Source organism: Tachysurus fulvidraco, chromosome 11, assembly GCF_022655615.1.
Source record: "Tachysurus fulvidraco isolate hzauxx_2018 chromosome 11, HZAU_PFXX_2.0, whole genome shotgun sequence".
In the NCBI taxonomy this organism is placed as follows: domain Eukaryota; kingdom Metazoa; phylum Chordata; class Actinopteri; order Siluriformes; family Bagridae; genus Tachysurus; species Tachysurus fulvidraco.
In genome coordinates, this window is record NC_062528.1 from 15,396,648 (window position 1) to 15,419,621 (window position 22,974).

The 22,974-nt window shown below is 37.6% G+C and overlaps 4 protein-coding genes across 10 annotated transcripts in view; 3 read left to right on the plus strand and 1 right to left on the minus strand.

Annotated features, from left to right (window-relative positions):
- Nucleotides 1-426: 426 nt before the first annotated feature.
- Nucleotides 427-6,306, plus strand: ankmy2a (ankyrin repeat and MYND domain containing 2a). Its single transcript, XM_027147996.2, has 10 exons — nucleotides 427-613; nucleotides 1,102-1,166; nucleotides 1,628-1,766; nucleotides 1,895-1,993; nucleotides 2,646-2,806; nucleotides 2,984-3,198; nucleotides 3,845-3,980; nucleotides 4,285-4,413; nucleotides 4,903-5,032; nucleotides 5,205-6,306. The coding sequence occupies exons 1-10, from the start codon at nucleotides 547-549 to the stop codon at nucleotides 5,342-5,344; spliced, it is 1,281 nt and encodes a 426-aa protein (XP_027003797.1). The 5' UTR covers nucleotides 427-546; the 3' UTR covers nucleotides 5,345-6,306.
- LOC113643649 (leucine-rich repeat-containing protein 72) lies at nucleotides 5,605-19,191 on the minus strand. 3 transcript variants are annotated; one of them, XM_047820924.1, is made up of 11 exons: nucleotides 19,052-19,191; nucleotides 18,496-18,729; nucleotides 11,519-11,638; nucleotides 11,373-11,437; nucleotides 11,072-11,141; nucleotides 10,854-10,935; nucleotides 9,362-9,475; nucleotides 8,723-8,812; nucleotides 8,119-8,247; nucleotides 6,872-6,902; nucleotides 5,605-6,216 (listed from the first exon to the last, which is right to left on the minus strand). In XM_047820924.1, exons 3-11 carry the CDS (start codon nucleotides 11,534-11,536, stop codon nucleotides 6,054-6,056), a joined length of 762 nt encoding a protein of 253 aa, XP_047676880.1. In that variant the 5' UTR covers nucleotides 11,537-11,638; nucleotides 18,496-18,729; nucleotides 19,052-19,191; the 3' UTR covers nucleotides 5,605-6,053. The 3 variants fall into 3 exon arrangements, with proteins under 3 accessions (XP_047676880.1, XP_047676878.1, XP_047676879.1); XM_047820922.1 differs by having other exon boundaries at nucleotides 11,072-11,638; XM_047820923.1 differs by having other exon boundaries at nucleotides 11,072-11,638; nucleotides 18,496-18,593; nucleotides 19,052-19,185.
- Nucleotides 16,519-20,114, plus strand: sostdc1a (sclerostin domain containing 1a). The gene is made up of 2 exons (XM_027148004.2): nucleotides 16,519-16,961; nucleotides 19,065-20,114. The coding sequence occupies exons 1-2, from the start codon at nucleotides 16,649-16,651 to the stop codon at nucleotides 19,490-19,492; spliced, it is 741 nt and encodes a 246-aa protein (XP_027003805.2). The 5' UTR covers nucleotides 16,519-16,648; the 3' UTR covers nucleotides 19,493-20,114.
- A 565-nt stretch (nucleotides 20,115-20,679) lies between these two features.
- crppa (CDP-L-ribitol pyrophosphorylase A) overlaps nucleotides 20,680-22,974 on the plus strand; it is a 31,339-nt gene continuing 29,044 nt past the window's right edge. For 2 of the 5 annotated variants that reach the window (XM_027147998.2, XM_047820921.1), the window contains exons 1-2: nucleotides 20,680-21,241; nucleotides 21,857-22,133. In XM_027147998.2, the coding sequence (XP_027003799.2) occupies nucleotides 21,093-21,241; nucleotides 21,857-22,133 (426 nt within the window). In that variant the 5' untranslated portion in view covers nucleotides 20,680-21,092. Of the gene's footprint in view, nucleotides 21,242-21,610; nucleotides 21,760-21,856; nucleotides 22,134-22,974 lie in introns of all 5 variants that reach the window. The other 3 variants (XM_027147999.2, XM_027148000.2, XM_027148002.2) reach the window with 3 other exon arrangements.

The window sequence follows — 22,974 nt, forward strand, 5'->3', positions numbered from 1 at the left end:
AGCCAGCATTCCATGTAAACAAACAAACAAACAAGCAAACTAATAAATAAATAAACATTGTTTTAATAACAATAATTTGGTATAACATACTGATAAGGATTTTAATTAGTAATGCACTAAAATTATTAATTATTATAAATAATGTCCGTATAATGACAGTTTAAAAATATATGCTATTATTTTTTTATTATCTTTTTAAATCTGGGATCATGGGGATGAATTTTCTAGACTTTTGTAGGCTAAACCACAACGACAGAGGGGCTCCAACTGCATAGCTAATTTACAGCATTACCGATTCTATGTTTTTTCGAGAAACAGATTATTTATAACAAATAAATATACCGTATTATGTATTTATATGGAAAATGTAACAGCTTTAAAAGTTACAATGTATTATTTACAACGGAAAGTCCAACTATAAACCCACCTTTATGTACACATGGTACAGTCCATTTGAACAGGAGACTGTAGTTATCGTCACTACAGAGTTAAAGTTATTTCCTTTGGCTTTTCACGTAGAAAAATCCGATTTAGCTTTATTTCATTATGTCTGTTATAAAGAAGGGAGATTTAACCGACACTGAAAAAGAGCTCCTGGTGGTTATTGCTGCAGGTAACAGCTAGCTAACGGTTAGCATGCTAGCAAGCTAACTTAGTTATTAATTGACAGAATGCTAACAATATTAGTGAGCTATATAATATATGTTGCTTTTTTGTTTTATTTGACGCGAGTAGTTATTAAAACATGCAGCATTCTGTTTTCTAGTTGTAATCTTGTTTCAAATGATTTGTAATATTTAAGCAAATAATTAACGGTCAGATTAAGGATTAGCCAGTTAGCTTTACTAGCCAGGTAGCAACCTGTTGGTGACCCCTTTCTTTAGACAGCTGAGATTCGTGCTCTGTTATCAGCATAATGGTCTATTAAGAGTAAGACAGCATTGAAATAAAAGGCTTGTAAGATATTTGGCTGTTCATCATTGTTAAACATGTATAAATCATTGTTTTGCAGTCTCAAGTAATGTGCAAGGAGGCAGGGAGGTAGTAATGTTTAACAGCACTACCACGTTGTGTTAGTAATGTGGCTGAAATGTTGTGTAGGAAATGTACAGGAAGCTTCAAGATTGCTTGGCTCGAAGGATGTCAGAGTGAACTGCCTGGATGAGGTAAGTGCACTGATCACGCATTTAACTCCAAACATATTTTTGTGCTATGATAGTAATAATAAATACCTAAATTAAACCCAAGCAGTCATTAGTGCTGCACAGTTTTGTTCTGGTATAATAATCAAAGCCAACATGTCAGTAGAAAACCCAAGGATGATTGTTACACGTCCACCGGTGACCTGCCAAAATCAGATGTCAAGGACACTTCACATCCAAAGCAGCTGTGTTTCTAAATCATATTGATTGCTTTCAGTTTGTGTCACTTTCTTGTACAGAAGAGCACATAAAACCTTCTGGCATTATGGGATTTTTTATTTATTTCTCTTCTTTACTGTGCTTGCCGATATATTTTTTGCTAATTATTCTGTCTATACATTTCTTACATCTCCTAATGAGTCCATGTCTTTTGGATTGATTCATATGAAACCTACACTGTCTTTTCTGTGTTAATCTTTCCTCAGTATGGCATGACTCCTCTCATGCATGCTGCGTATAAGGGCAAGGCAGATATGTGTAAGCTGCTGCTGCAACATGGGGCAGACGTCAACTGCAATGAGCATGAGCACGGCTACACTGCTCTCATGTTCGCAGGACTATCGGGTATGTCTCGGCACACCCTAGGATAAAAGATTATGTCCTACAGGAATGTTTCTCCATTCAAAGTTAGTCTTTGACATAAGGTTGTCATTTTAAAACTGCTGATTAGTTTTTACTCATTTATGTTCCAGGGAAGACTGATATCACATGGATGATGTTAGATGCTGGAGCAGAGACTGATGTGGTGAACTCTGTAGGCAGATCGGCAGCACAAATGGCTGCTTTTGTAGGTGAGCCCTCATAACCTTAATACAGTTTACAACGGATCGTAACTGTATGTCTTCCGTAGACACATTGGAGAAGATGGTGCTGCTTAGGGAGATGCGAAACACTGCACCTCTTAAGATCCAAAACATTAGCATAAAAATACTGGCTAGCAATTATTTAGCAAAAATGTAAATCCTTTGGCTAAATCCTACAGTATCTACACAAACACAAAGATTGCTCCATAGTCAACAACTGCATGCAAGATGATGTTTTTAATTTGCAGTTGGATGATTCCTGAAACAGAAATCACACATTTTTGGCTTAGAATCAGCTTGAGATTCTTATTCACGATTTATTGACCAGTTTTGTAAGTAGTTATGTATATATTTATTGAACGATCACATTACTGTTGAAGACCATGGACTTCATTTTCCTAGCTGAGCTTTGTGCAAGACCTCTCATCTGCATTTTGAATCACTCACATATTAATACATTATTCTGGGCTTCCATTTGCAGTGTACATGTTAGTCACTGTACTGCAGTTATCTGCTCTGTACCTTCTCTGTGAAAATGCTTACTGAAGTGCTTTTGGCACAGACACTTATAAGCTTACATAAGAAGATTTTTTATTTATTGTATGTAGACATGAGTAGACTGTGTGTGTTCTCCCTGCAGGGCAGCACGACTGTGTGACCGTTATCAATAACTTCTTCTCCAGAAAGAGGCTCGACTACTACACAAAACTGCAGGGCTTAGAAAAAGAGCCAAAACTGCCTCCTAAACTGGCTGGACCTTTGCACAAAATTATCATGAGCATAAATCTTAACCCTGTCAAGGTAGCTGTAAATGAATTGTACATTTAATTTCACTTACAATTATGTTTTTGCTCTGGATTTGATCACATTAAGAAGATCTTTTTAATGATTCAAAACTTTAATTTATTGCTTTTGCATTGCTTATGTGGGTTGGAGTGACTGCCAAGCTCTTGTTTTAAGCAACTTTTTCTCTTTTAGGTGGTGATGCTGGTGAAGGAAAATCCTCTACTCTTGGATGTAGAGGCTCTTGAGAAGTGCCGTAAAGTGATGGAGCTGATCTGTGAGAAATGTGTAAAGCAGCAGGACATGAACGAGGTGCTGGCCATGAAGATGCACTACATCAGTTGTGTTCTGCAGAAATGTAGCGCCTTCCTCAAAGACCGGCAGGATAAACTAGATGGCTTAATTAAGTGGTATGACGTTTTAGTTACATTTGTTCTACTGACTTCACTAAAGACAATCATAGCTTGCTGATCTCGGGTCTCTGACCAGTTCTTAATAAAAGAGCAGCAGATTTCAGATCTGTGATTTTAAATATTAACCACTAGATTGAGGAAATCAGAACAGTGATTTGTTTCCCCTTCTACTGACACAATGCTGATGAACAACGAACTGTATTAAGACGCAGTTCACATTTCCATCCGAGGGACTTTATTGATTAATGATGGAAAATTAAGAACAATTGTTAAGGCTTTTAAAAGTTATACAGCATTAAAATGGTTAGTTTATTTTTGTTTCCTACAATAATGTAAAAAAAAAAAAAACACAGCACTGTCTATGCCTCTGTGTCTTGAATGGTGGTCTTCTGTGGCTTTATTTGCCATGGTGACAAAATTGATGCTCAAGGGCCATGCACAGGGGCCCAACAGAAGCAGCTTGGTGGACCTGGGATCAAACCCACAACCTTCCAATTGGTAGCCTAACACCTTAACCACTAGGCTACCACATCAGCAGACCTGAACCAAACTGCATCTCACCCGTGGAAAATGTTTCATAAATCTCTCTTGAAACAAATTCTTTTCTTTTGTTTTTTCTTCCTCCATCTCCTCCTCTCTTCAGCCTACTAAAGGGGCGAGACAGCGACTGCTTCCCGGAGTTCCAAGAAAAATTTATCCGGGAGTGCATCCGGAAATTTCCTTACTGCGATGCTACGCTACTCCAGCAGCTTGTCAGAAGTATAGCTCCTGTGGAAATAGTGAGTAATATTCCATCGCACTTCTAAGAATAACCGAATTGTAGATTTGTAATGCAGACTGTTTTATTAAATCCAGCAATTTTCTCCCTCAGTGTGTCATCTTTTTCTAAATAGATCTGTGATGCAACAGAAACAAAAACAGACAGAATGATGTAGTATTTATGCATACGAAATAACTATTTTTTCCCCCTCCTCTATGGAGAGACAATATATGGTGTATCTTTGGGTGCAACACTACAGTAGATAGCTATTTTGATTAATATGTGAATGAGAAATTTTTCAGGTATTTTGTTTGTTTGTTTAGGGCAATGACCCCACAGCTTTGTCAGTGCTCACCCAAGCTATCACAGGGCAGGTGGGCTTCATGGACGCTGAATTCTGCACCACCTGTGGGGAGAAGGGAGCAGAAAAGAGGTGCTCCATCTGCAAAATGGTAACATTAATGTTCCTGCTTGTTTCATGAATGTCATTGGTGTCCTAGGGCAGGTTTTCATCTGGGGCATTGTGGGGTGGGTGGGGGTGGGCCTGTAGAGCTGTAACCACAAACACAAGAAAATTTATAGCAACAACAGAATTTATTCACAGCGATTAGAGAAAGTAGCAATTCCATTCCAAGTTTTCTTAATGATTAAATAACAGGCAGTGTTTAGACTAGAAGATCTTTTGTGTTGTACATGTGTATACATGTACTGGATATTTGAGATCGGTGCTTCTCTGATGCCGGAGTAGTGCGCAATTTCGATAATAAAGAAAAAACGTAAAGCTTCATGTGCTACTATTGATTTTGTTTTTCTAATCTGAAGTCTTATCACTATTGTGTTCTTTTGGATTTAATTTTTGTGCTCAAATGTTTTTATATTTAGTTTTGTGATGTCATAGTGTTGATCTAGCTAATAACATGACATTGATGTTTGTCCTCAAGGTTATCTATTGCAACCAAGATTGCCAGAAGATGCACTGGTTCACCCATAAGAAGATCTGCAAGAAACTTCAGGAGCAGAGGCAGAAACAAGAGGCTGAATCAGCCAAGCGACTAGAGAAACAGGCCAAAGGTATTCGCTGCCTGTAGCTTTTAATATGTTCCTTTGATTTAACCACTTCACAACAGAGCTCTGCCAGTTCTTTCTTGTGCTGTCACATTATAAAAATATATATGAAAAGCATATGACTCAGGACGAGTTCCATTATTATTATTATGTTGAACCGGGCTTTTATTTTCTCCAGACTCTGAGGAGAAGAAAGCACTGGAAGAGACGAGCAGCAGCATGGAAAATCTTGCTGTCGAGCAGAGGGAAGTTACCAGCACATCAGATGTTCAAAAAGAAACTGAGAGCACCGACCCCATTCAGATATCTTCAGACTGAGTCATGCGGATTAAACAGAGACAACGTTAACCCCAGTCATTTCCCAAAATCGCTGTCAAGTCCTGCCTTAGCCAGAACACTATGATGTACATGTCGTCCAAAATCTGGGGACCTCCTGAACTTTTCTGTCAGAGGAAGGGTTTTTGGAGCGTGAAATCTGATGGAAAAGCTAACAAAGCTTTCATCACATGCACAGGCTTTCCGTCAACACGTGACACGTTTTATTGTAGCGTTTGTTCTTTTATAGCTAACGTTATGTATGTGGTCATGTGCATCAATATTAGATTTAGTAAGGAGAGTATATATTTATGACAGTCAGTCTTAAGTTAAACCTTATGTTGCTACAGTAGGTAATATTGCATATAGAGGATAAAGATGTTGAAGCCTTTGCCTTAAACCATGTTGGCAAGTCTGTAGTTTTGTCTTGGATGAAAGACATTACACCGCTACAGTAGATTTAAGAACATGTCACTAAAAGTATAATTATTTTACGGGTCGAGCTGATTTACTGTAAGTCCTCGTGCTGCATTTGCACGTCTTGCTTTTTCAGAAACCTCACAAGACATGAAAAGTCCAAATTTGAATGTTAAAATTAGTGTGACATGTTCCCATAATGAAGATTCAGGGACAATAGATAGCAGTTGCATACTCATGCTTGCTATGTTTTAATGACAGTTGTGTAGAAATCACAATTTGCAGTCAGTGTGTGTTATCTGAATTTGACAGTAAGGATTTTGGCTGCAGTTGAACTGTGCTCCTCCAGGGGGTGCTGCTGAGCTCTTATGCTGCTCCAGTCCAGAGTAGAGAACTGCATGATGGATCTCTGCATGGCCCTGCGCTCACAGAGGTCTTCAATCTCATCAAATGGGCATCTGAAAATACCAACCAGGACTTCATCAATGTTTACTTTTTTACTGGTTCTAGAAAAATCCATGCTTATTAAAATGAGCTTTTCGATGCCACTTCCAAGAACTTTTTTTTTTGCTATGAAATTCTTCTATCTCAACATACAGTGATGCAGCAGCACTTTATTACTTTAGTCTGTCCAGTGCTCACCTCATATGTACACACTAAATCTTGTAAATCTTCAACATTCTTGCTAATACCACTGTCAAATCCTTCATCTCATGTCAGTCACTTAATAGCTGATTCATTGCTGTAACTCTCCTCCATTGTGTTCTGCAACTTTTTTGTTTTAACCTGGTCTACGATTTCTCATTAATATGTACATGAAAGTCACTGAAATATAGTGAATTTTAGGAGCCAGCAGTGAAACCTGACTGTTATCCCTTATGTTCAAGACATAATATGTTGTAATATTATATCCAATATGGATTTTTTTTTCTAACCCATTGTAACTGTACCATCAACGTTCCTTTCATGACACCAGAGTGGCAAACAACTCGTAACTCTTACAGAGAAAAATAAAAACACAACACCAACTAACAACTGGGCACCAAAATCAGTCATTAGAAACATATCAGTATAAAAATCTCCCTTGTAGCTCTTTCCCATAGATCTACTTACTTTGTGCGTTTTGTGTTGGAGCTCCACTGACCTGGAATAAATGACATGAGTTAAAGAGCTTGAGGGAAGGATAGATGAACATAACCTCAGTTACAGACAATTGTACAGCATACAGTAAAATGACTAGTCATGTCAGTGTATAATCTGAATCTATCCCATAATATTGCGACCCAGTATGAGACACATACAACCTGTAGTTTTCAATATAATAAACATTTGACCCAAAACACATTTTAAGTCCCAGGTCACTGTAGCATTATAAGACTAATGCTCTGTTATTTAATTATGATCCAGTGACTGTCGTGTGTTGCACTGATATAACATTTACAGCTAAAAATAAAAGCTTTCGATAGCAAGCATTTGCTTGTGCCGTGATAATTATACCTGGAAATATAATCATTATTGCCGTATAAAAAACAGTAGTTTTGCATGAATGTTTTGTATGTCACACAACCTGATAGTTTGACTATGATATATTCTACAAGTCACATGTTTAACAGGAAGTTGAGTCCTTAAAATTTCCTGAAGAAATGGGAGCCTGTGATTTTGTGATATTGACTGATTGGTAATTTTCAACATACATCATTGTTAACCAATTTATAGACTGAAATAAAATGATTCTGTTGCAAAATATATAACTTTGAAAGTAAGTAAATCAGTAGAATGCCTTCGATATCCAGGTATCATTATCATGGTTATTACTCAACAACATTTTGTGAATTTGCTAATTCTATGCTAACAAACACAATTTGGTTACTTGTTTAACAATAAAAGACAGCAGGGAAAATGTTATTGCTTGAGATTGGTTCATTTCTAAATTATTAAATGTATGTTTTCTTAGATTTAGTGAAAATGACTATTTTTTTATTTCATGTGTCATTTTTAAAGTTATGAGATCTAAATTTCACATTTAAATATGGAGTCACAATTATTACTACTGTAACATACAACAGAGATGCACTATGTATATAATTACTGATTTGTCAGCCTAAACGCCATCTGTCAACGTCATATATATTTTTATGAAGGGTGTCAATACTTTGGTGGTGAACTATTTTAAATACCTACAGTAACTCAGCAATGCCTTTCCTCCTTCATGAAGGGTGCCAATAATTCTGGAGTTGACTAAAGACAAGCGGTCGTATTCACACTGTGTGATGAATATGCTACATGACATATGTCCATCCATCCATCTATTCATTCATTCATTCATTCATTCATCCATACATTTGGAAGTGTTGCAGTACCTCTCTTTGCGCATGCAATCATTTTCCTTTCTGTCAGTGCTCGTCTGCCGAAGGCGATTGTGTCAAGAACTGTCTGTCTCTCAGGACTCAAGAGTTTAAAGGCATGTCTCCTCTCCTCCTGTCTCACCTCTGTCAATCAATTACACCATTCATACATCCGATGGTTAAGTAGTTATTAAAACAAAGTCTTAAACATTAGACAAAATATATGGCCAAATGTATGTGGACACCAGACCATTTACACGCACCTGCATTCGTCTAGGAAAGATTTCCGTTCAGCATTAGTGAGTCTGTGTTCCAGGTCATCCCAAAGGTGTTGGGTTCACAAGACTGTTCAGAAGACTCAAGATCTTCTATATCATCCTTGGCACACCATGACCTAATGGAGCTCTTGTTGTGCACAGGGCATTATCAGGCTAGAACAGGTTTAGACCTCTTAGGTCCAGTGAACGGGACTTTTTAATCCCATAGTATACATGGGACATTATATACAATTATTTTCTTCGTTTGTGGCAACTGTTAGGGGAAAATAGTTATGGGTGTGAAGGTCTGGTGTCCTCATACTTTTGGCCATATACTGTAGTTTTAAGTATAGAACATTTACCTTTCCTGTCTAATAATTGAACAGATGGTAAGTGATGGACTACGTATTCCCGATAAAGGGGATCTTGTGAAAAGGGATTCAGGAACAAATCTGGAATATTGCAAACAAATGCTGTAATAATACTCATTAGTCAATTTATTTAGATATTAGGAGTGGTTGCATACAAAATCTCGTTCACTAGATATGGAGCCATCCACAACACACGTTTCCACACTCAGTATAACATATGCAATCCTACCAACTGCTGTGCTCTGAAGGGGAAACCAGAGAGCGTTGTGAACGTTTACACACACAGTAACCTGAGCTCATGTGGGGATGTGGTAGCCTAGTGGTTAAGGTGCTGGACTACCAATCGGAAAGTTGTTAGTTTGATTCCCATGTCCACCAGGTTGCCACTGCTGGGCCCCTGAGCAAGGCCCTTAACCCTCAATTGCTCAGTTGTATAAAAATGTAAGTCGCTCTGGATAAGGGCGTCTGCTAAATGCTGTAAATGTAGCTCAGGATTAAAGAAGGGACCCTGGAGCTGTGAGGCTGTAACACTCCCTGCTGCCCAACAAATATTAATTAATAAGCTTGTGACTAGTTTTATAGAAAAAATGTAGTTGCACTTATATGCATTGGGAGTTTACGGGGACTCACTGAGTGTTTGGAGGTGCTGCATGTGTCTCAGCTCACCCACTGTTTCCTCCAGGATTATCAGGTGGTTATTATGAAGTAGCAGCACTTTCAGGCAGCTCAGATGCCTCAGAGCTCCTGTGCACATTTTACATATATAGACAGACAGACAGTGAGTTGCTGACTCTAGCCCAGCTGTTTCAACTCACATTGTGTCAGCACCATCTCTTTCTCTTTATCAGAGGACGGGCACCACCATTGGACCACTGTTGATGGTGGTGAATTATTTTCAGTACAGCATGCACCCCAACATGGTAGTGGGCATGACACTGGTATGAATAAATCAGATACAGCAGCATTGCTTGGATTTTTAAAGACATCAGTGTAGCTGCTGGGATGGGATACAACCAAAAAAATTCTGGCTAGCAGTGATGCTGTGGTGAGAAACTCCCGGATCAATGGCTAAAAGAAGATTAACACAATACCACAGACTGTGGTGAGGAAAGGATGAGCTTCAGTCTCTAATTGTGCACTTAGAAAAAAGGCTAAAGAAGGTAGGACCATTTAGGAAGGCAGACAGTATGTGTACAAAGTTTCTAAACAAACAAACAAACAAACAACTAAATAAATAAAAACAATGACTAAACATCTAATTAACACTGTGCTAAAAAAAACATCCAAAAACAAGCTGATCCTATGATGGGCCCTTAACATTGTAAACAGATTAGAGTAGAGCTGAGACATTATCAAGGAATGACAATGAAGAATGTACATAATAAAAAAATACAATACTATTTTAAAGCATGCCCATTTTTGCATGAGGTTTTAACTCCTGTTTATGTATTGCTAAAACATATTAAAATCTGATGATGCTACTAGACAAAAAGTACTCTTCATTAAGTACTTCATCCTGGTCATGGTGGATCCATGATCTATCCTGGGAACACTGGGATAAAGGTGCCAATACACCCTGTGCACCCAGTGTGTCCATCACAGGGCATCATACATACACACATTCAATCATACACAGATTTTTGTAGTTTAGTATAACCAGTCCACCTAGCTCGATGTAGATGAAGGAAACATGTACAAGGATGTATGTATGTATCAAGACTCTTCTCTGTTCTTGCAATGAAGAATGAACAGCTGAGTCTTCGAACAATGTCTAAAAACCCATTTTTCATGAAGTACTCAAAAGCTTAAAATAAAAAAAAAAAAAGTTTTTTAAACTGATGGTATTTTTGTCTGTGACCTAATGGACCAGCTTCAGGATGTGTTTTATAATTGAAACTTCAGAGCACTTCTTTAAGCCACTCTAGAAAAGAAAGTCTGCCAAATACCATAAATGTAAATATACCTGATAAAAACTGAAGCAAGCACAAGGAAAAAAAATCACTGCACACAGATACCCAACAGAGCTCAGGATCCAACCAGGGACCCAGAAGTTAGAAAGCAGCAACATGACTTACTGCACCGCCAAGCTGTTCACGTGCATAACGTTGTGCTTGAGATATACCTGAAATTGAGGTAATCTCATTGTTCTGGAGGTACAGCTCTGCTAAACAGCAGTGAAACTCAGGCCCACGAATGCACTTTATCTGAGAGAAAAGAAATCAGATTTTAAAGCCCTTCAGGAAAAGTCTCATTATACAAAAAAGCATGACTTGTGTTGTCTGGAATCTAATTCTATTAGTTCAACTGAATTATTGACATTATGAATGTCATGAACCCCACCCTGTTATTATTAAGCCAGATGTATCTCAGTTGGGTGAATCTGGACAAATCCGGAACATCTGTGAGCTGCCTGTAAGATGAATAATACAATATTTCAAAGTTTATGCTGATACTCCATTGGTGTTCGATGTTTAACAAAGTCGTGACCTTAGAAATAAGGTTTTGTCCAGGGTTGTTTGGGCAGTTATCATTTAATCTGCATATAATCTTTATGCTTTCGGTATACTTAGCTGTAAATGTTTTTTTAAGAGTGTATACACTCAAGGTTTTCAAAAACATATAAATCTGACAGATGTGTTACCTTCTTGCAAGATAAAGCTCACTGACATGGACACTTTTTAAGCTGTTCAAAGGGTCACTGTTTTCCTGTAAAATATGAATCTGACATGTCAGCTGAAATGAAATCAAAAACACTGACTATAAAAGTTATTAAAAGAAGAACGCTACCTTGCTGCATGGCTCCATGTCTCACACGGACAAACGGTTGCCAAGACACACACCATGCAACTAGTAACAAACCGAGTAACTTGACTATTAAGGCTGAGAGCAGACCTTTAAATTTGGAACCTAAAAAAAAACAAAAAAACAATGCCACTATTTGTATCTGGTCAATTTTAACAACAGACATTTTCACAAAGCAGCTTTACACAAATGTATACATTTTACATGTAAAACTTCATCAATGTATGTCTAATGAATAAGTCAAAGGTGACAGTTCTATGTTTCTGTATCTGTATCTCTTTGTGCTCCAGATATCCATATCTGTATCTGTTTTTTATTTCAACTTGAAGTGGATGTGTCCTGAGTGGGAGGGGAGATTGGATCCCACTGGAAACGCTGGAAAAAACCCCTGAAGGTGTGTCGGCATGGTGTGTGAATTCTGGCGCTGAAAGTTCCCTGACCACAAACTCAATCATTTGCTAATTGCTTTGAACTAGAGATCTAGTAGTTTTTTTTTTTTTTTTTGTTTTTTGGACATGCCTGGTATCTATTCTAGCCTATTTAGTTGGTTTATTTTCACAATAATCCTGACCAGGCAATTACTAAGGATTCATCATTCAGCATCATTATTATTAACTCAGTGGCAACAAAATGAAAGTAAAACCTCCCCTTCATATAGTTTATTTGTTGTTGTTGTTGTTCTTCTCCTGTGAACCTTTTAATTTTTTAAACAAACAAACAAACAAACAAACAAACAAACAAACAAACCAAAAACACATATTTTCCCTGTTCATATCTGTATATATATCTGTTTAAACCACATTATCGGGTCATTCTGACTAATACACTCATATTCAGCTACATATTTACACTTGACACGAAAGTACTGCAGTTTGTTTTTGAAGTATTTAGGATTTGCCACAAGAGGGCGCACATTTCCCTCAAATACCTATATGATCATTACCATTCTTACTAAAATGATGATCTAAATACAGTACCCAATATATTAATTCTATATCAATTTCTTTCTTCCTATTATTCGCTTATAAACAAATAGTTTTACTTTTAATATGTGTTTTTTTTATAACTGTTTTCCAGTGATTATGTAGTGAATCACTATTTAAAAAATGGAAAAAAACATTGGCAAAATCATACATCATACTGAAAATCTGGATAAATTTGACTCAGATGCATCCTCACTATCAAATGAGTTTAACATGTTGTTGTGAGAAGTTTGCCCTCTAAAATGTTCTGCAAGGAAATAAATCCATTCTGGACCTCACACATTGGGGGGGGGGGGGGGGGTGTTTGTCACTTATTTTGACCTTCAAGAAAATCTAAATAAATGGAAAGCAGTCACATTGTTTTCTTCACGAGAATGTGCCTAAATGCCAAAAAAGCCATACTGCACTGGACATACATTCCTTGCCGATTCTTTTTTTATTTTTTTTTATTTTGGACTGCTAATACTATAGCATTATTAGATTGGTCATGCTGTGGGTGCAGAGGAACACACAGGGCGTGCTAAGCAGAGTCCAAACTGAGACTGCTTCCATTAAGCCTGTTTCTTTTCACTTGCATGTCCTTTTTACCCCGCAGAAAGTTTCTGACAGTCCAGCTGTTAGTCATTCATTGAAAATCTGGTCTCAAGTAAGTTTACTTCTTAATCTCAGACATCTTTCCGTTTCAGCTTCTATTGCCCTGAATTTCTTATTTTCTCCTTCTTTAAGTAAGAGGGGCTTTGGACACTGGAAAGACCTTGGCCTGTCTAAGATGTCAGGCATTTATCAGTGGAACATTTACCACTTTCGTGGAGCTCCAGGAAAGTTGAAAACTTTCCTATATCTTGTGTTACTTTTATATTAGACTTTTTTTATATTACTCAGACCTGAAGAGTATGTCTGAATTCCTTTTCTTGCTCTTGATGTGTCTTGTTAAAGGGAACAATTTCAAGGCTTATTAAAAAATCAGGAGGAAAAAAAAACCAACGTTTTCTCCCAAATCTTTATGGTCACTCTGTGAAAAGGATCTGAATATGGCATTACAAGGGAATGTGTTGGACTCTATCATAGTTAGTGCATGAACCAAATTTAGAGTTTCCATGTAATGCTATTGGTCTCCAAATTGCAGGTACATTGCGGGTCAGAGGCTTGTGAACAGCTAGATAGTGGCATTACGTAAAAAGGCACAGAATGACTATTTACATGAATAAATATTTAACAAGTACATAAATTGTAAAATGAGAATTTGGAAGACTTTATTTGAGTGCAAGACAATTTATTCAGTTGTCTAATTTACTACTATTTATTTATTAATTATTTAACTTTTCTTATACAGCTTTTTAAATGAGCTCATGGATGGTTTAACAAAAAAAAATAGTTGAAAGGAAATAACGTTTAAAGGATTAAACATAGACATAATGTCATTTATCTACAAAAAAAAAAAAAAAATTAAACAAACATCAGACTGTATATCTAAATCTATGTAATAACCGGAAAGCTCGAAGATCATAATGGGATTTTATATAAGTGCTTTACCAAAGACTCATGAAAGTAAACGCCCTTTACTCATGCATTCCTCTATTACTTCCTTTTCTCAGACACCATTTTACATGCACCTAATTATTTAAGGAAAATATTATAATAATAAAAGTCTGAAAATGCTTTATAGTAGTAAATATTATTTCACCATTTAAGGTATAACTTTAACTCTCTCAGTTCTCTCTATGAACCATAAAATCCACTGAGGTTTCAGCTCATTTCCTGAAAACATGAATATTTATCATGTTTATGAAACAGTCGATCTTTATTAGCTTTATCATTTGAGACCCCTACTAGTCTTGCAGCACTTGTAGGTGGGTTTGGAGAAGAGTAAATGTGCAATGGTGGTGCCTTTATGAGGCTGTGTTTTAACAGTTTTCCTGAACTCTATAATGTACATATTTCTCCTAATCCTTTAATAGTGCTTCCTGGTGTGTCATAACCCAACATTCTTTAAGTAATCCACAGAGATGTATTTGCTCTCAGGTCACATTTAGCCAGGAGGCTTGTTCTTTTGCACTGGAAGTCAGACCGGCAGTGGGCGGGTTAGCTACTGAATTCACTTGAAAAGACAAAGTTCACATTGAGGGGAACTTCTGTACTTTTCAATAAGGTGTACAATTTGTTTCACTTCTATTTTAAGGAGTTGGCAAATATCCAAACACCGCAGTATTTTTCCTGCACATCCCCTTTTTATTAACCTGTCTGAGTATTAATATAGACTTGTGATGTACTGACATCCCATTCAGGGTGTGTTCTTGCCTCAGGCCCAGTGTTTCTGGTTCCACCTCAACCCTGACCAGGATAAATCACTTACTGATGATAAATGAGCAAGCAAAGTGTTGATATAATAATAATATTTGCTGCTTTTAAAAATGTAAAATCTACTGCAATATGTAAAACATAAATAAAACTAAATGTTAAAAAATCTTTCATTGTTCAAATTAAACTTGAACAATCAACAAATACACACACACACACACACACACACACACACACACACACACACACACACACACACACACACACACACACACACACACACACACACACACACACACAAATCCAGTTACCTGTCATTAGGAGTACTTAATTGAATATATAAATATAAATTGAACCTTGAAAGCTCGTTCCTAAATACAATGTCTTGCATAAGTATTCATCCCCCTCAATCTTTGACACATTACACATATATTGCTAAAGTCTGGTTTTGTAATGGACTTAGTTTGGCATTTTATTTGTTTCATTTATAAATGTCTAACATTTGAAGAAGCAAAATAATTTAATTGTTAAAAGGTTTTATTGTATTCATTGTAAGTTAATTGTATTATTTTATTGTTTAATTGTAAAAGGTTAACTAATAGCACAAATATTCACCCCATGAGTCGTGCACAATCGAGTATTTTCGCTCTTTTAACACCCACTACAACTACTAAAGAAGTGAACTGGCTAAGTTGACTAGTGTTAATCCCTCTCCACTGCTTCTCTCTTTCTACCCATCCCGAGGCATCCAGAAATTGTACCAGCTCCGATTGTCTTCCGTGCGATGAAGATTTTGGACCTCCACTGAGATGAGGCCGATCTCTACATCTAGAGATCTACCAGCTCCAGTTAGACTCTGCTAGAGGAGATGTGAACTCCATGTGGTCTTTTGCATCAATACAACATTTGTTAGACTGTATATTTATAATCACACCCTCCACTGTCACCCATATGAGGATGAGGTTCCCCTTTGAGTCTGGTTCCTCTCAAGGTTTCTTCCTTTACCATCTAAGGGAGTTTTTCCTTGCCACTGCTGCCTGAGTCACCTCCGACTTACTCATAGGGGATAAATACATACACATTTAAATATATCTAATATTAATCTTGAATTATTGTATTATATTAATCTTTATATTATTCTTTATAATAACCTTTTGTTCTATGTTTATGTCAATTGTAAAAAGTGCCCTACAAAAAAATTTGAATTGAATTTAATTGTTAGAGGATTAAGAAGACATTAAAATATACAGGGGCATGATTAGGAACCTGTGTCCTGGGCCAGTAGGTATAACCACCTTCAGTTGAAGTTAAAGTCTTCTTGGTACATGTTGCTATCAGCTTTGCACATCTGGATCCTGATAATTACAAGGCTCTGTAGACTACATCCACTTTCCCAGAGGAAAATTACATCCTACAATACAAAGAGGTATCCTTCAGGATGCCACCCAAGAGAAGTGCACTGGGGTTTAGCAGTTTAGTACTTCAGTACAATAGCACAATATTATTTGGGGGAGTGATCTAAATGATGCTGGGTATCTGGAGAGTGTTTATGCGCTGTGATTTTATTTTTCTTCACAGTTTTCTGCTCCCAAACATGAGCTAGTTTATACCGATGACGTCAGATAACTCAGTCACATCAGGCCAGATGTTACAGACGCGTCCAAATCCGCACACGATATCCAATGGTGGCGTTTTGTTTAGACGTCCTCTGTATTTCGGTTTAGGGCGTGGCCTGGATTCACATCAAAGCCAGGAGTGCCGAGTGGGCGTGGCTGCGCGAGCAACACGTCGAGCCCTTATTCACCTGAGCTGCTGCGTATATAAAGTTCAAGACATGACAGAAAAACGGTCAAGGCGAGTTGAAACTGCAGCTGCATCATCATCATCATCATCATCATCATCACTGGCACCTTGTCCAAAAGCGCCATTTCCCCAAACCATGCGCGTGCACAAGGATGAATCGCGCAACCTCTTATTTTTGTTGTGCTTTTTGATGAAGAATGGTGCTGCTATAAAGAACGACGCCACGGAGATCGTATATCCTCACACGGTGGAGGATCCCGGAGAAGAACCCGCGGATGAAGCGGCTCTGAATCGCGCACGTGGTGGAGGCAGAGGGTCCGAGAACGCGGCGCGAGATCGAACCGGTGAGTACGCGCGACTCTCCACAGTGCGCCTTTTACGCACATTTTAGGGCAATGAGAGGTGTTCAGGGAACCCCATGATTAGGTAAGCAGAACAGAGTAAGGGGTCTGTGTGTTTTTTTCTTTTTTTAATAATACAGTGATGAAAATCCTAACCCACCTAAAATGATTATTATATTTAAGGATCCAGGCACCAAAGTCATCTCAGACCTAATATGTTGTCAGAAATATTCAGAAAAAGGAAAGCATTAAAGTGGCGCTAAGAAAATATCATTTGAAAAATCTAAATAATGTGTGGAATTTACTTTACAGTTAAAGGGTCCCCAGATTACAAAATGTTTGAGAAGCACTGCCTGAATGTTCATGGTTCTCAGCAGAAAATAACCCACAGGGATCTGTAATGTAAAGCCTGGCAGCTGGGGATTTTGTAGGATGTAGGATGATTCTTCTTCTTCAACATGACCTTATTGTGGTGGAGATCCTGATCAAGTCAGTATAAGTCATTATATATATATATATATATATATATATATATATATATATATATATATATATATATATATATATATATATATATATACTCCCAGCTGGTTACCAGAGTTTAATATTTAATAAACACAAGGCCATACAAATATAAACCATGTCCATTTCAATGTAAATGAGGTTCATATGATCCAAGATGTTTGGGATCCACATTTTTGATGCAGTGTAACTGGGTTAGGATGACTCCAATAAATGAATATAAACATTCATAGTTGCTTGTGTATCTAATGTCTGAAAAGTTGCATAATGGTAACAAAATAAACCTGCTCTTAAATTATAATTATTTATATTTATATAAAGGTTTTTATTTGGTTGCAGAGTTTGGAAACCTCCGTCTTAGTGAATTTTGAAAACAGGTCCCACTTTGATTAAAATAAGGGTGGAAGAAAGAAAGGTAAAGAGAAAGAAAACATTTAGTTTATCTTAGTATAGCTTATTATCTAATTAGAAATACACAGCATTTTGCACTTGGGATTTCTTCTTAAAATTAAGGTGTCACTCAAACATTAAGGAGAAAGAAGGCTTGTTTTTTAGATGATCATGATATATATATATATATATATATATATATATATATATATATATATATATATATATATATATAGAGAGAGAGAGAGAGATAGAGATAGATAGATAGATAGATAGATAGATAGATAGATAGATAGATAGATAGATAGATAGATAGATAGATAGATAGATAGATAGTTGTAATGATTTGCTTTATATTATTGATAAGGGATAATAATAAGTTAGAGTCTAAGAGAGCTAAAGTTAAAACAACCTGCTGTCCCTGGTGTTCTCAGTAAGACTTTATTCATTTCTAATCACAACATTTAGTTTCTCCCACCACTTTTAAACTTTGCCCATGTTGTTAGATATAAAGTGACAACCACAGTGAGGGTCTGAAAGAGTGAATAAGTGTATATGGATGACACACTCTTTTGGCACGCACCCATATTGACTGGCAAAGATGAGAGAATTCAGAGCACAATACCTGCTGACTGAATCCTGTCAGGTTGTGTGAATGGTGCTGCATCTCAGTTGCTCACAATGTCTCCAGTCGGCACCGTGTCCGTCTTGAATCCCTGCTACCTGAAGCAGGGAGAAAAAAGGCCTCTCAGCTCTCCATTCATCACACACTGTCATAGAGAAGGGGGCTCATTGTTGCCAAGGTGTGTGTGCTTGGTGAAAGCAGCTCTGCTTAGGTTACACTGTCAGGTGGTGTAGCCTGAGGGCAGAGGAATGTTCATAGTATCAGACGGCAACGCTAATCCAACAATGGAACAGACTTTTAGACAACATCCTTCTGTGTTAAACCATTTCCTCATATGTTATAAAGAAAGGAATGGAGGTAGGACAGAGATGCACTCCATAATAGCTTTTCTTTCTAGCTAATAATATCTAACCACTGGTTCCTTAGTGGCAATGTATTGAATTCTACATGTTTAGACAAAATAAATAAATATAAATATAAAATAATAGATATAATAATTCTACAATAAATACAATATTTTATAATAAAAATAAAATATATAAAAATTTCTCCTCACTGTCTAATTCCAGATACGGGTCCGATGGGCTGCAGAGAACTGCGCTCCACAAAATACATCTCGGATGGCCAATGCACCAGCATCAACCCCATTAAAGAGCTGGTGTGTGCAGGAGAGTGTCTTGCTGCCCAGGTGCTTCCAAACTGGATAGGGGGTTATGGTAAAAAGCCAAGGAGCCGCCGGGGCAGCCAGGACTGGCGCTGTGTCAATGACAAGACCCGAACCGAGCGCATTCAGCTGCAGTGCCAGGATGGCAGCACCAGGACCTACAAGATAACAGTAGTGACCGGCTGCAAGTGCAAACGTTACCTGAAACAGCACAACGAATCCGCAAACAAATCTGAGAGCATCACTCAACGGCAGCAGATCCACAAGCCCAAAAGCAAGCGGAAGCACCGGAATAGCAAGGTGAACGGGAACTGGCACGAGTCGGAGTCCTGAGGCATGTGGCTGTGAATGAAAAAACAAAAGAAATAAAACTCTGGACTACCTGTGAAAGAAGGACTGCAGAGCTGAAGAGCTCAAGAGCAGTGGACATTGATTATAAGGATAAAAATTTTAAATGGAAATTTATGGCTATTTCACATGAAGTGGCTTCAAACCAAACAGCCACACAATCACTGCTTGTGCTTCCCTTACAATCCATAATGACTTTTATGCCAGAGTTTGGCATTTCAGTATATCAGAAATATCACCTGCTCATGACTGTCTCTCTGTGAGAAATCATATCACTGGCTGTACTGTGCATTAAAGGCCAGATGACCCTGAATATCTCATGTTTGAGAAAACTATAGCTGTGTAAATAAAGTAAATACAGTCTCTGTGTGTAATGTCTGTAAATACAAAGCATTTACCTGTGTAACTGCAAGATATTTAGTTCCTGTTAGCAAGTATACATTGATGTAATATATTTTGTATTGATGTTCTCATCATGTGGTTCATCTAATCCTTCATATACATTTAGCAATTTTATGCAGGCATTATATTGCACTATTTCATATGATGGCAATTTCACTGTTTTGTCGTAAAAAGTATTAAATGGTCATAATTTGGATACAACAAATGTTTAGGAGAGTCTGATTTCTTTGGTCTCCTTTCACTGTTAGTTTGCAAAACATTCACTGTGAATGTCACAATGCACAAACATCAAGATAATGCACACTTTAATTGTTAGACATTAATTTGCTAATGTCAATATTATTATTATACTCACTCACTCACTCACTCATTTTCTACCTCTTTATCCGATATTATTATACTTATATATTTTCGTTATTGAGAACTAACAGGCCAGTTAGTTCTATTACTAAATAGAAATACTAAATATTGTAAAACACATTTATAACAGAATCCTCCTTCACCTCCAGGCTTTTGAAAGGGGGGTAACATTGGGGCAAGAGCACACCAACAGGTAACGCCATCCTCTGTATGGTCATTATCCACATAATAACATACTTTGTTCCCTGTACAGTTGCTCCATTTAATTATATGGCTTATGATTTATGTATATGATTAGCAGGAGAAACAGAACTCTTATTGGCTGTTGCAGCCCACGAAGCCACGCCCCTTTATAATTAGTAAACAAATCGACGCACATTAATAATCGTTTCTCTGACGGATTCTTGGTTTGCGTTCTGAGCCGAAACTAAACAAAAATGTATTTATTATAATCATACACTGCAATGAAGTGGCATACGGTGGTATTTTGGTCCCTGCGGCGCTTATATCTGATACCAGGCTAAAGCTAACAGTACCGGCGTCTATGTAAAGGCTGAGTCCCGAATACCTTTCTGTTGTCTTTATTAGTGCACTACATAGGCTGAAGACGCCATTATTTTATACCCTCTGAAGTGAACACTTAAAATACGTCCGGGTTTATTTGGAATTCAGTTTTAATGTCGTCCGTTCTGATTATTAAGCGCTATTTAAAATTGTGTTTTCGGGCTGTGTTTGCTGGTTAGCAGATTAGCCTCGAATCAAAGACTAGAGGCCTGGTGATCCGCGGCTTTTCCTGAAATTCGAAACGGACCACAGGGATAGAATGATGGGACGCGACGCCGTTGACTTCCCGGTGTCTGTGGTTCTACCTGCCGCTGGTAGCGGTGAAAGGACAGGACTTCCGACCCCCAAACAGTTCTGCACCTTCCTCAACAGACCACTCATCAGCTTCACCATCGAAACCTTTGAAAGGTATCTGCACTGTAAGCTGTTATTTCATAATTAGTCTCTCTGTCAGTGGAACATGAAGGTAGAGTGAATTCCTAGAGACAGTAAACTCCCTCCCTGTGTGTGTGTCTGTGTGTGTGTGTGTGTGTGTGTGTGTGTGTGTGTGTGTGTGTGTGTGTGTGTGTGTGTGTGTAAGGTTACTAAAAGAAAATGAATTAAAAGCTTTGCCGTGTGTGTTTTTTGAAGTCGATTAATAAACCGCAATGTATTCTGGGATATGTAGTGAGTTGAAGTCCACACAACATGGTATCACTAGAGGGGAGAAACCACCCAGTATATCAAAGACAAAAAGGACTTTGATGTTAAGTATTTATTTTTTGGCATGTACTACAGATTATTTGCTGTGAGCTAATGTTTTAAGGCAGAACATTTTGGATCGGAACCAAGCACAGCAGCTCGTAAGAATAATGTACAGAAGAAGCAAAGCTGAGGCTGGTTTCTTTCTATCCCAGGTTGTAGAGATTCGATGACGTTCATTTCAGGTGATTGACAAAATGATTCCAGTTTATTATCAGCTGAGATTGAGAAATTACACTTTAATCCTGGACAAACATAACCTGAATTTCTTCTTTTCTTCAGAATCCCATGGATCAAAAGCATTGTTGTTGTAGTTGCTAAGGAGAGCCGTGACCCGATGCTGCATATCGTCCAACATTTTTGTCATACAAAAGTGAAAGTTGTTGAAGGGGGAACCACGAGACATAGATCCATCTTCAGCGGTCTTCAGGCGTTCATTGAGAGCTCAGAGGGCCCCGAGCTTACCAAGCCAAAGGTGGTCATCATCCACGATGCCGTGCGTCCGTTCGTTGATGAGGAGTTTCTGCTCAAAATCACGTTGGCAGCCAAAGAACAAGGGGTTAGAGTATTCTGTGTGCACAAATGTTCAGATGTGTCACTCCTCATTCACTGCTACACATACGCTTTTAATAATAACTCTTGTACATCTTTCTATTTATGAAATGATTAAATCTGTCAATCCTGTGGCATAAGCACAATGTATAAGATCATGCAGACACATATCACAGTTAATGTTCACACCAATCATCATCTGTCTCACTAACTTTGACTATGGTATGTTTTTGTTTTTTTGCTTGGTATAATTATGTGAAAAACAAAAAGCGGACAAATAATTATTTTACAGCTGTGATAAGCATTGTGCCGCTGCCACAAGATCGGGCAACTGCATGAATAAGAAGATGTTTTTGATAAAGTGGGAACTGACTGTAGAAGGCAGAGCAGATTTAATATAGTTATGTCTTCTACCAGTTTCTGTTCTTTTTATAAAAGAGAACGTGACTGTTTATTCTCTTTATCCAGCTTTATATTAAGCCAAAATATTACTTGAACATTTCAGCATTTTACTTTTAACCTTCCTATTGCATCTATTGTTTATGTGCAGTTACCTCAGACAACGATTTTATTCTAAACCAATTTTTATGTGCTGTGAAAGTCTGGTAACTAAACACTCATTTATAATGGAAGACTAGGGGTATTTGTTAAGTTCAGAAATTTCACATAAAAATATACAGACAGGTGATACATATAAGGTGCTTTATAGGTGCTGGGTCCACATCCTATTTTTCAGTACATCACAATAATGCCTCACGACACTAATGCATGAAACAAAGATGTTATTTTATTCACTGATGCTATTGAAATACAGCCGGTCATGCAGCCTGTGTGATGAAAGCTGCCCC